General features: G+C 38.2%; 1 protein-coding gene across 5 annotated transcripts in view; it reads right to left on the bottom strand.

Annotated features, from left to right (window-relative positions):
- Nucleotides 1–4,005: 4,005 nt before the first annotated feature.
- Nucleotides 4,006–15,294, bottom strand: part of LOC127425895 (polyamine-transporting ATPase 13A3-like) — a 71,102-nt gene continuing 59,813 nt past the window's right edge. For 2 of the 5 annotated variants that reach the window (XM_051672186.1, XM_051672187.1), the window contains exon 34: nt 8,635–12,824. In XM_051672186.1, the coding sequence (XP_051528146.1) occupies nt 12,624–12,824 (201 nt within the window). In that variant the 3' untranslated portion in view covers nt 8,635–12,623. Of the gene's footprint in view, nt 4,455–8,634; nt 12,825–15,294 lie in introns of those variants that run through there. The other 3 variants (XM_051672188.1, XM_051672189.1, XR_007894707.1) reach the window with 3 other exon arrangements.

Below are 15,294 nucleotides of genomic sequence, written 5' to 3'. Positions count from 1 at the left end.
ATCAGACTTGCTATGGCTTGATATTATTTAAAATGTTAATGCTGTCCACATATGAGGACATACATTTTTAGGGCTCTAGAAATGTAATTTTTTTGGCATGTTTCTTAGGTGCGTCTAGTTACAAATCAAAAAGGGGAATGTTTATATAATTTTATATAATGTTTCAAATGTAGTACTAATTTCTTTATAAGTAAAGTTTTAGAGAAGTAATTAGTAGGGCTGGGCAGTATGGCTCACTCGATATTCTCGATATTTTTCAGACTTTTCTGACCATATTCAATATCGTGTATTTGCTCATTTTAATGATTATTTAGTGATTTTAAATCAGAGGAATCATCATTTTGTTCAAACAGACATTGAAGCCAAGTAGATTCAAATTATCTAATGAAATAAAAATCTTTTGAAGGCATATTTTCCCCCAGAATGGCATTTTATTAATATTATAGTAAATATAATTTATATGCTTCAATACAATAAAGTAATAAAGTTATATTTCTTCACTTATATTATGGAACCCAGTTGAACATGATTAATTTCTACTCAATTCTATTATTATAAAATGACACCAAGTTGTTACTATAATTATTTTGAGGATTATTTAATATAATAGTAACACATTTGTATTGTATTTACTTCAGCTGGAGGTTTTATTCTAGTGTAACACTGAAAGTGCACTGCAGTGTCAGTGTATATTTGATTTGTCCCTCATTGCATTGATCTGTATAATAACTTAAAAGCGGTTTGAAATGCTTGAATCTGCAGAACTTTGCTTTCAGTGTCATCATGAGCCATGAACACCGACTGTGTATTCATTTAAATCACAGCCTTTACATTTACATAGTCATTTAGCAGACACTTTTATCCAAAGCGACTTACAAATGAGACACGTAGCAAGTAATTTGTCATAAAAAGTTTAACAACATCTGCAGTATAGGACTGCCAAGTTCTCAGTGGCTGGAGTAGTTAAGATGCTAGCACAGAAGAAAGAGACAGACAAGGATTTAAAAAAAAATTGTATTACATTAAGTGCAGTTAGTGTGGGTTGGTTCAGGGCTCGTGGAACAGATGTTTTTTCAGCTGGTTCTTGAATGTTGAGAAGGTAACAGCAGATCATGTGGATGTTGGAAGCTCATTCCACCACAGTGGAACAGAGAAAGTGAACGATCGTGAAATAGACTTTGAGCCTCTTTGTATGGGACCATCAGGTGCCGCTCGTTCATAGATTGCAGAGAGTGAGTTGGAGCATAGACCTGGAGAATTGAATTGAAGAGGGTGTGGTTCCATTGGCTGTCCTGAAGGCCAGAGTCAAAGCCTTGAATTTGATGCGGGCAGCTACATGTAGCCAGTGAAGTGAAATCAAGAGTGGGGTGACATGAGCCCTTTTTGGCTGATTGAAGACCAGTCGTGCTGCTGCATTCTGGATCATCTGCAGTGGCTTAAGTGTGTTAGCTGGGAGGCCAGCCAACAGAGCATTGCAGTAGTCCCGTCTTGAAATGACTAGAGCTTGGACCAGGAGCTGTGCAGCATATTAAGACAGAAGAGGTCTGATTTTCCTGATGTTGTAGAGCATGAATCCGGTTGATGAGATGTGTGCAGTGCAATTAAGCTGGTCATCTACCACCACTCCCAGGTTCCAGGCTGTTCTGGTTGGTGTTAGTGTAGTTGACCCAAGATGAATAGTGAGGTTGTGGTCAGCAGATGGGTTGGCTGGGATCACGAGGAGTTCTGTCTTGACAAGGTTGAGCTGAAGGTGGCGTTCCTTTATCCAGGCTGAAATGTTCAAGAGGAAGGCAGAGATACGAGCTGAGACAGTCGGGTCATCAGGCTGGAACGACAGACAGAGCTGCGTGTCATCTGTGTAAAAGTGGCAAGAATCCAAGTGCCTCAACGATCAGTCCAAGTGATGTTGTGTACATCGAGAAGAGGAGGGGTCCAAGCACTGATCCTTGAGGAACACCAGTGGTCAGCTGGTGTGTCTTGGACACCTCTTCTCCAGGAGACCTTGAAAGTTCTGCCAATGAGGTATCACTCAAACCATCCAAGCGCTGTTCCTGTGATGCCCAGGTCAGAGAGGGTGGACAGGAGAATCTTGTGGTTCACTGTGTCAAAGGCAGCAGACAAATCAAGGGCGGATGATTTGGAGTTAGCTCTTGTCAGTCGCAGGGTTTCAGCTACCGACAAGAGGGCAGTCTCTGTTGAGTGTCCTTTTTTGAAGCCAGACTGATGTCTGTCGAGTAGGTTGTTCTGTGAGAGAAAAGCAGACAACTGGTTGAATACGACCCCCTCAAGAGTTTTAGGGTAATAGAGAGATCGGTCTGTTGTAGTCGACTACTGTGGGTTTATGTGTTGGTTTAAACAGTGGGGTTACTCGAACCTGCTTGAATGTATTGGAAAAGTTTCCAGTTGTGAGAGATGCGTTGATAATGTGTGTGAGTGCAGGTAAGATCAATGGAGAGGCAGATTGTACAAAATGTGAGGGGACAGGGTCAAGTGGACAGGTGGTAGGATGGTTAGAAAGAAGCACTTTGGAGACCTCAGTCTCAGAGAGAGGGGAGAAAGAGGAGAACAGAGGATGGGATGTTGGAAGCGAGTGGCTGTGAGGGTTAGGTGTAGAGAACTGACTGCTGATGCTCGTTACTTTGTCGGTAAAAAACGTGGCAAAATCATCAGCAGTCAGAGAAGTAGTAGCGTGTGGTGGAGGAGGATAGAGAAGAGATGAGAAAGCTGAAAATAGTTTACGGGAATCTGAAGTGTTACTGATCTTGTTCTGGTTTTAATCAATTTTAGCAGCAGAAACTCTAGCGGAAAAAGAGGAGAGAATTGATTGATCATACACAGGTCCGCAGGGTCTTTTGACTTGTGCCACTTTCTCTCCACAGCCCTCAGCTCGGTGATCACGAAGTGTCTCCGACAGCCAGGGGATGGTGGGTGTGGCACGTGCTGGCCTGGAGGTAAGAGGGCAGACACTATCAAGACAAGAAGTTAAGGTCAAGCAAAGAGCATTGTTTCCCTGCTCTGTGAGTTGCAGGGGTGTGCAGTCTTGTAAGGTCAAATGAGGTTAGAAGAGCTAGAAAGTCATTTGCTTGAGGTTTTTCCAGGTCGATGTTGAAGTCCCCAAGGACCACCAGTGGAGTGCCGTCCTCAGGGAATGAGGACAGCAATACATCTAGCTCTTAGAACAAAGTTGCGTAGTTGACCTGGGGGGCGATAGATGACCAAAAAGTGGATTTTGGCAGGATTAATGGCAGTAATGGCATGATACTCAAAAGCTGTGTTATTGCAGAGAGAAGAGACCAGAGTGAATTTCCATGAGTTTAAAATGAGCAAACCTGTTACCCCACCCTGCCCAGTCAGACAAGGGGTGTGGGTGAAAGTGAAGTCAGTTGAGAGAGCTCGGGGAGTTGCAGTGTTGTCTGCAGATCCATGTCTCAGAGTCAAAACGTTGAGTTTTGACAGACTGGCAAAGGCCGGAATGAAATCATCTTTGTTGACAGCTGACTGGCGGTTCCACTGTCCAACAGAGATGGAGAGGGACTGTTCGAGAGGCAGTGCTAAGAGACCTAAGGTGCTCTGGGGTGCATAGTCTACAGCATGCACATGTAGATTTTCACCTACATGAGACAACAGGAATGTACTGAAAACACATATTACGAGTAGAATAAAGAATAACTATGAGAAAAAGAGAAAAGGGGCAAAACTTAGTGTAGCGGCAGTCTCCTTGTCAGTGTCTTCGCGCAGGTAGACTCGCATGTCTTTACTCGAGATAGGTCTTCACACGAAGAGGGCTGCTGCTTCCGCTACAGTTCTCTCACTACTTAAGTACTAACTGCTGTACAGCCGAGTCCAGCCCACAAATTAGCAACTCAAAGTCAAAGTGTCAAAAGCCTGAAACTGAAGCAGGATTGCCCTAAAAAGCTCACTAATAGACAAAGATTTACCTTAATTGTCAGCGAAGCACAATCTCCTCGCTAACAAAAACTACTAGTCCAGTGTCAGTAAAAAACACAGCAAACAAACTACAGTTGTTGTTCCCCTCTGACAGACCAAATGCTTGTTCTGTCAAGTAAACAGCAATACTCAAATATAATCATATTGTTATTCTCTTTATTTGTGCAGCCCTAAAGAATAAAGAAATTAGTCTAATGACCACTCTTTAGGAAACACAGTGGCAAAATAAAATTATAGGGATGTTTACAATATTGCTTAATTATGCATCACCAGAAAAATCCTCACGATAATTTTGTGAATATTTGATATATTGACCAACCCTACAAATTCGTAATTTGTAGTGAATTACATTATTATTATTATTATTATTATTTTAATAACTTACCAGACACTGTTGACAAGTGATCAGTCACATGACAATTGTTCCCCGACCTTATAGTGGTCATGAGTAAAGACAGCCTTCCGGTCGCACACTTCCGCGGATTGAAGCGCCAGCCGGGCAACTGCTATTGAGATGAAAATCAGTGCAAACGAACAGCTCACTCCGGGTACACATCCATAAATAAAACACTCAAATCAAATGTTCCTATACTCAAACGGACAGAATAAATATTCAGTTTGTGGCATTTATTACAGAGAAGCAGGTGGGGGGAGATCAAAGGTTGATCTGTAATATTTATTAAAGCAAATAAAAAATAAATTACAGACATAAGACTGATCACAAATGTACATCTTCCTGGTGTGACTGTGATTTTGAATTTTCCTGCTCGATCAGAACATCTCCGCTGCATAAGTACTCTCAGACATAACCAAAAATACTAACCCAGATGACTGTCCATGTGTATTTATTCAGCATTAATCGTTACAAATACACACATTTCCCTGAGGAAATTAAACCACTCCAGCTTTAAAGAACCAGTGGCTGAACTCTTGCTTCTGTCATGTTTGATAACACCTGAACATTTCAGTCATCACATGAAAATGAATACGACATACGGTACACAACAGATAACCAAAAGAAATAATGTGTACTGAATGACCTCTAGTGAGCTGCATATATACAGTGTGACATCAGGGTTGCCAACTGTCCCGAAATAAAGATGTCCTGTATTTAAGCAGTGAAGCGCTCAAGCGGGGGTCATGCAGTGAACACACAGCTGACGTCATTATGGCCCTAGTTTTGGAAAACGTGTTTCTCAGCACATATTTGAATGCAATGGAATGTCAAGAGTGACATGTCAGAAATTTCAACTGTTCGTCTGCAGGTGTAAAAGTGGAAAAAAAAAAATGTGCATAAGGTGCATGGTTATTATGGTGAGAGAATATTTAAAGGAATAGTTTGGGGTGAAATATCCCTTTAATGATGCTCTCCAAGTCTTAGCAGCAAAGTACTGCCCCCTAGAGGTGAGGAAGAGAAACTGATCGCCACCCCACACAACTCAGATCAAGACAAACTACATGATAAAAAAAAAACTTTGACAATAGCAATAATTACAAAATAAAATAATTTAACATTCCCCATATCCCCAGATGCATTCTGCATTGCATTCACATTTGTTAAGGACATACAGGTTTTTTTTGTTGTTTTTTTTTTTTTTTAAAGAGATTGCTGTTTGTTTATCTGTATAGACTCAGTAGAGTAGATGCTTTAAGGAGATCATTTATAATATAACAGATAAATTAGCTGTTCGTATAATTGATCGTATCTCGTTTATGATACAAACAGTTGAAATTAACACATTGCAAAGATGTTCAATGATCAATACCATTTCAAATTTCAAACAGTACCAAAGTATTGCAGAAATAGCACAAGAAAAAGACAGATTCAGCCCTTATATTCAAATTAAACTGAAGAATAAAAAAATGCCTATACAGCGAAGTAAAACAACTTGAATTTGACACAAGCAAACAATAAATACATTTACATGTGAAGGAAAAGATGCATGTGGCCAGATTATAAGATAACAGTTACTGTATCAATTAGAGGTCGACCGATAGTGGATTTTGCAGATACGATAATTTAGATGGTGGGGAAGGCCGATAACCGAGAAATTGGCTGATAGTTTTTAAAATCACTTTATTGAATGTTAAAAAATGTTTATTCTTTCTATACTTTGGCACGCAGACAAAATGTACAAAATGAATAAAATCCCAGATGCAGTTTATTTTTTAACCATAATTGGTGCACAAAGCAGGACTTTTAATTATAAACAAGCCCAAAACACACCAGGGGACTTTTATTTTGTAATAAGAAATTATGAAAAAAAAAAAAAAAAAAAAAACTTCGGCAACTATTGTCATTGAATTTTGCCGATAACCGATAGTTCCAAAAAGCAGCTATCGGCAATGATTAATCGGTAAAACCGATCTATCGGTCAACCTCTAGTGTACATTTCACCCAATTAAAATCAATCCAAATTCTGTGGCAGAATTTTGTTTTGCGCTGGATATCCGCAAAAATGTTTTTGGGACAAAGTGTAGCAGTTAAAACATGAAATCATATTCCTTTGCTGTTGATGTTAATGTATTAAAGTCTCTTTATAACTGTCCAATTAACTCACAATTTAATGGATTACATGGAAAATCTATCAAATAACAATAGACATTGGGCCGGATTCATAAAAATGTCCTTAAAAATAAAAAAAAGAAAAAAAAAAATTCTCAAATATTTTCTTACTAATAAAATGACACGTGTTAACATTGTCTGATTATGAGGAGGTTATCTTCAATACTTCAACAATGGTAAGCATGTTATTTACGATTATTTTTCAGAAGAAAAAAAATCTGATCATTTGAATTCCAGGAATACAAAATATTCGCAACTTTTTCTCATGTTAGAAATCAAGAAGAAAATGTTAAAGGTGCTGTAAGCGATTTTAGCCATTGTAGAATTGACAAGATGAGCCGTTGGATTAGCCACGCCCCTTTTCCCAAAACCCTGCATTCCAAAGACACCAAATGATCTTTGAGACACGAGCAGAAACGTTTGTCAAAAACAACAGCAGCAAAATAGCGCCCTCAGCTGACAACTGTTATGAACAACATGGCATAAAAATGGCATTAAGCCTCAATAATTTGCTGCTACTACAACACTATGAGAACGTGCAAAATGATTGACAGGCAGAAAGCGTCATTGTCTGCGGACACATTTTTGTTTACTGTTTACAGAGTCTAGAGCTGTCACAGAGACCGGTGAGAGATCTCACGACACTTATTTCAGTAATATCTTTCAGCAAGTAGGAACACTTTTTGCACACCTTTCCATGAAAAACACGCTTACAGCACCTTGATGACGAATTATCTTTTTAAAAACATTTAGTGAATCTGGCACATTGTGTATGACAAATTTGACTATTATTCATTTTTGAGACTGCTTTCTTTTGGATATGATGGTGAATATGGAAAGTTGTCAAAAATAAATGAACAAAATGAAGAAACATAGATGTGAAGAGAACAAAATAAAGGTGATATCACCTGATATTGCCAAATGATTCATTTCAGGAACACCACATTTAAAATTAAAATGGAAAAACAGTTTCCTTAAAAAAAGAACACACATAAGCCAAGAATATATAAATGTATACACACATACACACACACATACAGTATTGTGCAAAAGTTTTACGCACTTAAGATGTTTCACAAAAACATTTGTCATTAGTGTGTCAATAGGAAATATACATTTTATCCTCCCAAACTTTCCTTTTGCAAACAGAATAGAATAGAAGAACAGGGAGCCCTGCAACAGATGTCAAGGCCCCAACAGACCCCACACTGAACATCGGGTCAGTCTGAGATTACACAAAGAGACAGAAGCAGTTGAGACAGCCAAAATAGACAGAAGAACTGTGGTGAATTCTCCAAGAAACTTGAACATCCTATCTGCCAACAACCAAGAAAAACTGTGTCCAGGTGTACCTAGGAGAATTGGGGCTGTTTTAAAGGCAAAGGTGGTCACACCGAATATTGATTTAGCTTTTTTATGTTTACTGGACTTTGCATGACATTAAATGATAAATTAAAACTATTTATGGCATTATTTTTGAAGACATCCTCACTATGCAACATTTTTCACAAGTGCCTAAATCCTTTGCACAGTACTGTATATATATATATAATTGATGCACTTGAACAAGCTGGCATGTTGATGACAGATGGACTGCAATACATAAATTATGCAAACAAAATCAAATCTGGAAGTAGGGGAGGAGCTTGTCTGCTACAGGTTTCGGACCTTCAGCTATTAAAATGAGAGTTCACCCAAAAATGTAAATTCTCTCATTATTTACTCACCCTCATGCCATCCCAGATGTGTATGACTTTCTTTCTTCTGCAGAACACAAATGAATATTTTTAGAAGAATATCTCAGCTCTGTAGGTCCATACAATACAAGTGAATGGTGACCAGAACTTTGAAGCTCCTTTTTCTTACCATAAATCTCCACTTTCACTTTCAAAATGTGAAAGAATGTGAAAGTGGAGATTCATAGTAAAAAAGGACTTAAATGTTGATCTGTTTCTCACCCACACCTATCATATCACTTCTGAAGACATGGATTAAACCACTGGAGTCTTATGGATTACTTTTTTGTGCTTTTTGGATCTTTAAAGTTCTGGTCACCATTCACTTGTATTGTATGGACCTACAGAGCTGAAATATTCTTCTAAAAATCTTCATTTGTGTTCAGCAGAAGAAAGAAAGTCATACACATCTGGGGTGGCATGAGGGTGAATAAACGATGATGATAATTTTCATTTTTGGGTGAACTGTCCCTTTAAGTATTAGAAACATTGTTTTCCTCTATTGCAATACCAGCAGCAAAACCGTTCTTAAGCCAGGAGTGACAAAGTAATACTGTTTACTGGCTCATTTTGAGCAATTTCATTGTGCTGATTTGGACTGCAAAATTTGAACATACTGTTTTCAAAAGATCACGCCAGATACACAACAGCCGTCGCCGCTCAAATCCAACATGAGTTCACTCTATTGGAATCTTCCAGTTAAACAAAAGAACAAACGATCACAAGTTATTAAACAGCCAATAAGATCACTTGACAAAAACTGTTTGTGCTCCAGAACGTAATTTTTTATTTATTTATTTTTTTAAGGCTATCAACGTAGTGGACATAGAAAAAAGGCAATCCAGATATCAGTGTTGGGTGTTATCTAATTACTGTAATAAATGTTTTATTTTTTGTTCAAATAGTAGTGTAGTGCATTACATTAAATATGGGAAAATAGATATTATTTTGAATTCCTTGAGTGGAAAAATAAAAGCTTTTCTGTTAAAAGTATCTTAAGTAACACAAAAGTAATTAGTAACATGATTACTTTTTTCCTAAGTAGTAATCAGTAGTCAGTAATCTGATTACAATTTTAAAGTATTAATTAGTAAGTTGTATAGAATTACCCCCCCCCCACCCCCCAACACTGATAATGACTAAACTCCTCCTGTCCACTGTGTGTTTCAGATGCTTCCGTGTGGTCGTAGATTGAAAATTCCCCCAAAAAATCCTTTCTTCCAGGTGGCAGTAATTATTTTAAAAATGTTGCGCAGTTTTAATAATTCCCGCAAGATCCACGTTCATACTGCAGGTAATTCCAATACAAATTTAAGCACTGTTACATATAGATGAGAATTAATAAACTAATCAATAAAGATGAACAATTAAAATATGAGCAAAGAAGGCTGTGGAAAAAAAAAAACTGCATTGTTTATCCTTTTGATCTTTCATTCAAAGAATTCACAAAAATCTAACCTTTAATTTACATTTATGCATTTGGCAGATGCTTTTATCCAAAGTGACTTACAGTGCCCTTATTACAGGGACAATCCCCCCATAGCAACCTGGAGTTAAGTGCCTTGCTCAAGGACACAATGGTGGTGGCTGTGGGGATCAAACCAGCAACCTTCTGCTTACCAGTTCAGTGCTTTAGTCCACTATGCCACCACCACTTTTGAAGTAACTGAAGTAAAACAATTGAAACGGGAATATCTCATTATTAAATATTTTTCTCCAAAACACATTGGCCACAATTATTGGCACCCCTAAAAATTCTTATGAGTAAAATATATCTGAAGTATATTCCCATTCATATTTTACATTTATTAGTGCACCTGTGTGACTAGGAACATGAAGTTGTTCAGCCATGACTTCCTGTTTCACAGGGGTATAAATATGATGTAACACACAGGCCAAATTCCCTTAATCAATCACAGCGGGTTAGGCTAAAGAATATAGTTCTGATGTGCGGCAAAAGGTTGTTGAGCTTCTCAAAATGGGAAGTGGCTGTAAGAAAATAGCTAAAGCATTGAAAATGCCCATTTCCACCATCAGGGCAATAATTAACAAGTTCCAATCAACTGGAGATCTTAAGAATCGGCCTGGAAGAGGACGTGTGACTATATTGTCTCCACGCACAGTGTGGAGGATGGTTCGAGTGGCCAGAGAATCTCCAAGGATCACAGCTGGAGAACTGCAGAAATTAGTTGTGTCTTGGGGTCAGAAAGTTTTCAAAACTACAATCAGACGTCACCTACATCACCACAAGTTATTTGGGATGGTTTCAAGAAAAAAAGCCTCTGCTCTCATCCAACAACAAACTCAAGCATCTTTAGTTTGCCAGACACTACTGGAACTTCAAATGAGACCGGATTCCCCTGTGGTCAGATGAAACAGAAAAAGAGCTTTTTGGCAGCAAACACCAGAGATGAATTACCCAATGCCCACGGTTAAAAATGGCGCTGCATCTTTAATGTTGTGGGGCTGTTTTTCTGCCAGAGGTCCTGGACATCTTGTGTGGATACATGGCATCATGGACTCTATCATATACCAACAGATTAAAAAAAAAATCTAAACCTGACTGCCTCTGTCAGAAAGTTTACAATGGGCCCTGGTTGAAACTTCCAGCAGGACAATGATCCAAAACCAACATCAAAATCACACAAAAATGGTTTACTGACCACAAAATCAAGGTTCTGCCATGGCCATCCCAGTCCCCTGACCTGAACCCCATAGAAAACCTGTGGGGTGAACTGAAGAGGAGAGTCCACCGGTATGGACCTCTGAATTTGAAGGATCTGGAGAGATTCTGTATGGATGAATGATCTCAGATCTGTTGCCAGGTGTTCTCCAACCTCATTAGGCATTTTAGGAGAAGACTCAGAGCTGTTATCTTGGCAAAGGGAGGTTGCACAAAGTATTGAATAAAAGGTGCCGATAATTATGGCCAATGCGTTTGAGAAAAATATTTATTTAATAATGAGATATTTCCCCTCTTTCAATTGTTTTACTTCAATTAAAGGTTAGATTTTTGTGATTTATTTTTAATGAAAGATCAAATGTATAGACAATGCAGACAAAACAATTTTGCTCATATTTACTAAGGGTGCCAATATTTTTGGCCACAACTGTAAATACTATAATATTAATAATATAAACATAATATTTAATATATAATCTTACTACAGTCTTTAATATAGGTCCATCTATTTTTAATTTAGCAGTAAGGTCCTCTCACTCATGATTTCATCTGTTAACATTCAATGCATTTTGTCAACTTTAAAAGTAAAAATGTTTTTAAATGAAATTTTTGATGTTTCAGAATTACGTGTTTCATTCACCCCATTTCCAGAAATGAATTTCAGGCCCTGGTTTGTTATTTAGTTTGCGAGTGTCAAAGGCAATTTTCCTTTATATGACAAATCGAATGGATCTCTATCAGGTAAGAAATGACAATCAAGTGTCCAATGATTCCTTCTGCAGACTGTGAATGAGCTAAATTGCATTAATACTTTACATTAGTGTCCATATTACAAGTACTACATGTTATTACCATTTCATTACAATAGCAATCATAGTGTAAAAACATGAAGACTAATGTAAAGTGCACCAGAATTTGGTACAGAGATTCCTCATGAAATTCTATTCAGAAACAGCCCATGTCACTGCAATACTTATGATGCCGAAGAGTTTCAGGCTGGAACAAATCAAAACCTGTCGCCAAGAGACGTGAACAAAACACAAACGACTTTAACAATGTTTGGCCTTACACAACTGAATCCTGCCTCGATTCTTCCATGGGAAGAGATATGAAAATAATAATAATAATAATAATAATAATAATAATAATATTTCATTATATATCTCTGTTGAAATATGAAGATGGATGTTGGATGTTGTGAGCCATTACAGTTTGGTTTGTTGCACATGCAGACTGCAGTGATGGTTTACAATGCGACAGCACGCAGCCCATTGAGCCCGAACTACAACGACAGGATCATAACGCTTGAGTTCCTGCACTTGCACAGCCAAAACTGCTCAGAGATGCATCAGATGAAATCCACCCGGTCCATGAAAGAGCCACATCTGGTAATAATGAGTTTGATCCATTTTTTACATTTTGTTTTGCTGAAGGGAATATTAGGGCGGGGCAAACAGTTCCCAGCCTGTGAGCCAAGCCATTAAAAGAAAAAGAGACCCCAAAAAACAAATGTTGAGCAGCGAAAAAGAAAAAAGGGAGACAGTTTAAAAAAAAAAAAAAAAAAAACAGGAAAATCCATGAGGTGTTATTAAAAATTTCTGTTTTTTGGCGTCTCTTTTAACAAAAAGCGATTCACGTGCTTAAGAAATCCCTGGTGGTTTGGATGTGCAGAATGGAGTGTGTGGAAATGCTAGGAAACTGCCTCGATCTGGTAAGAACGTTCATCCGTTTGAGAGGCGGGTTTGGCTTCAGTAGTGCTCTTAGGTTTGGGAGGCCAGTCGGGATCCACACTCAGTTCTTGGGCCAGGTGCATGTACCGAGCCTTGGGCACTTTTCTCTGCCGGCAGCACAGCCAGGAGAGGCATTTAGATCCATACATATCTATTCCACCCTATAGACACACACACACACAGACACACACCACCCAGTGAGGAACACATGGGGAGTTGAAGAGGAGAAGATCGTTAAAAAGCATATTTTCATCATTTCCTTTAAGACACAATTCAAACCTGGATCGGAAAAAATTGCAATTAAATATTCATATTTATTTGCAAAAACAATGTTGCAAGTCTTTGTTCTGTATTTCTTGGTGACGTGTCTCTAAGCACATGCAAGAGTAATAACTCTTCTATAATTCTATAAAATATAAAGATGTAATCGGTGCGTCGTCTATGCTTTCGAGCTCAAATGGCATTAAAGGAATGCTCCGGGTTCAAATCTGCCATCAATTTGCAAAAACAAGCAACCAGTACAGTAATGCACTTACAATGGAAGTCTACGGGGCAAGGCAAGGCACTGAAATAAATGTTAAAATACACAAAGTTTATCGCATCATTTACTCATCCTTATGCCATCTCAAAATCATATGACTTTCTTTCTTCTGCAGAACACAAATGAAGATATTTTGTTGGAGATATGATGTGTTTATATCCATACAAGTCAATGGGATCCATAAAGGACATAAAGGCATCAAAGTAATCCATATGACTCCAGTGGTTTAATCCATGTCTTCTGAAGCCATACGATCGGTTTTGTGTGAGAAACAGACCAAAATATAACTCCTTTTTCACTATAAATCTCGACATCTGCAGTCTCCTTGGTGCGATCGTTAACTGAAGCTTGATTACACTTCCTCACGCTTCAGAAGACATAGATTACGATATAAAATACAGATAAAATAATCTTCATTTGTGTTCTGCAGAAGAAAGTAAGTCATACAATTTTGAGACGACATAAGGATGCATAAATGATGCGATAAACTGTATTTTAAACCACTGGAGTCGTATGGATTACCTTTATGATGCCTTATGTCCTTTTTGGAGCTTGAAAGCGTTGGACTCGAGGGATATAGACGGTTAAACGATTAACCGGTATTAACAATTTGTTAGAGTTGGGGGTCTGAGTATCTCAGCGAGTATTGACGTTGACTATCACACCTGGAGTCACAAGTTCAAATCCAGGGTGTGCTGAGTGACTCCAGCCAGGTCTCCTAAGCAACCAAATTGGCCCGGTTGCTAGGGAGGGTAGAGTCACATGGGGTAACCTCCTCGTGGTCACTATAATGTGGTTCTCGCTCTCGGTGGGGCGTGTGGCGAGTTGTGCGTGGATGCCGCGGTGAACAGCGTGAAGCCTCCACACGCGCTACGTCTCCGTGGTAACGTGCTCAACATTCCAAATTGGGGAGAAAATCCAAAAAAATAAATAACCAAACAAATAAAAATTGTCAGACTAAAAGTATCATTTAATAATATATTTTAGTTGTTTTAGAAGAAACATCTGAAGAGAGGTGATTTAAAGGGTTTATCACATAGGGCACGCTACATACACACGAGGGCGCAATAGTTCACCCAAAAATGAAAATTCTCATTTACTCACACTCATGCCATCCCAGATGTGTATGACTTTCTTTCTTCTGCAGAACACATTTGAAGAAAAATAGAAAAATATCTGGCATGAGGGTGAGTAAATGATGAGAATTTTCATTTTTGGGTGAACTATCCCTTTAACACGCAAACCCCTGAATTATAAAACGAATGGAAATATGAAGCGTGCATCTACAAAAAGCTCTGTGTGGGACCATTTCGTTCATGAAGACGAAATGTTTTTGACTGCACAATGTGTGTGTGGGCTAAGACTGATTTTATCCTTCCATTGTTAAACTACCAAAAGTTATCACCTCATAGGTTAATTGGCCATCCTAAATTTGTTTGTTATATAGGAAATATAGTAAGGAATTATACAGTTGTTCATCTAAATGTTAATGTAATAACTATTGCTAAATATGCACATCTGTCATGTAATGCCCGTTTTGTTTTAGCCATTACAGACTTGACAAAACATGTTTAGTCTTTGTCATGCCTGTTTGGTCACTTGCTTGTCAGTTAACAGTTAATTCAGGCGGTTATTCGGTTAAAAGAATTTGCATCCCTATTGCACCCCATTGACTTGCATTGTATAGATATATTCCCCATCAAAATATCTTCATTTGTGTTCTGCAGAAGAAAGTCATACGTGTTTTAATACCAGAAAGGGACTGTTTGGAAAACTCCACTTCAGTGAATTACATCAGTTATGTATTACCAGAAGTTCATTCACCTTGAACTGTAGTCCCACCATTATAAGGATGATTAAGATAACTTTCACTCAAATAGCACAGATTGTGATGTAGAAGAATCAATACAAGCAGCATATTTCTGCTTTGAAACCCTCCACAATGTTTGTCCCTTACACCATTGTAAATGCATTACAGTAAATACGAGTTGTTTTGAATCCAGAACTCATCTATTTAAAGGAATATTCCAGGTTATTTACAATTTATTGTGTTTTACAACTTAATGACCAGAAAAAACAAGTAAACCCGG

The sequence above is a fragment of the Myxocyprinus asiaticus genome, chromosome 35 (assembly GCF_019703515.2).
Source record: "Myxocyprinus asiaticus isolate MX2 ecotype Aquarium Trade chromosome 35, UBuf_Myxa_2, whole genome shotgun sequence".
NCBI classification, from domain to species: domain Eukaryota; kingdom Metazoa; phylum Chordata; class Actinopteri; order Cypriniformes; family Catostomidae; genus Myxocyprinus; species Myxocyprinus asiaticus.
Note: the sequence above shows the minus strand (reverse complement) of the source record. Positions and strands in the feature narration are given on the sequence as shown.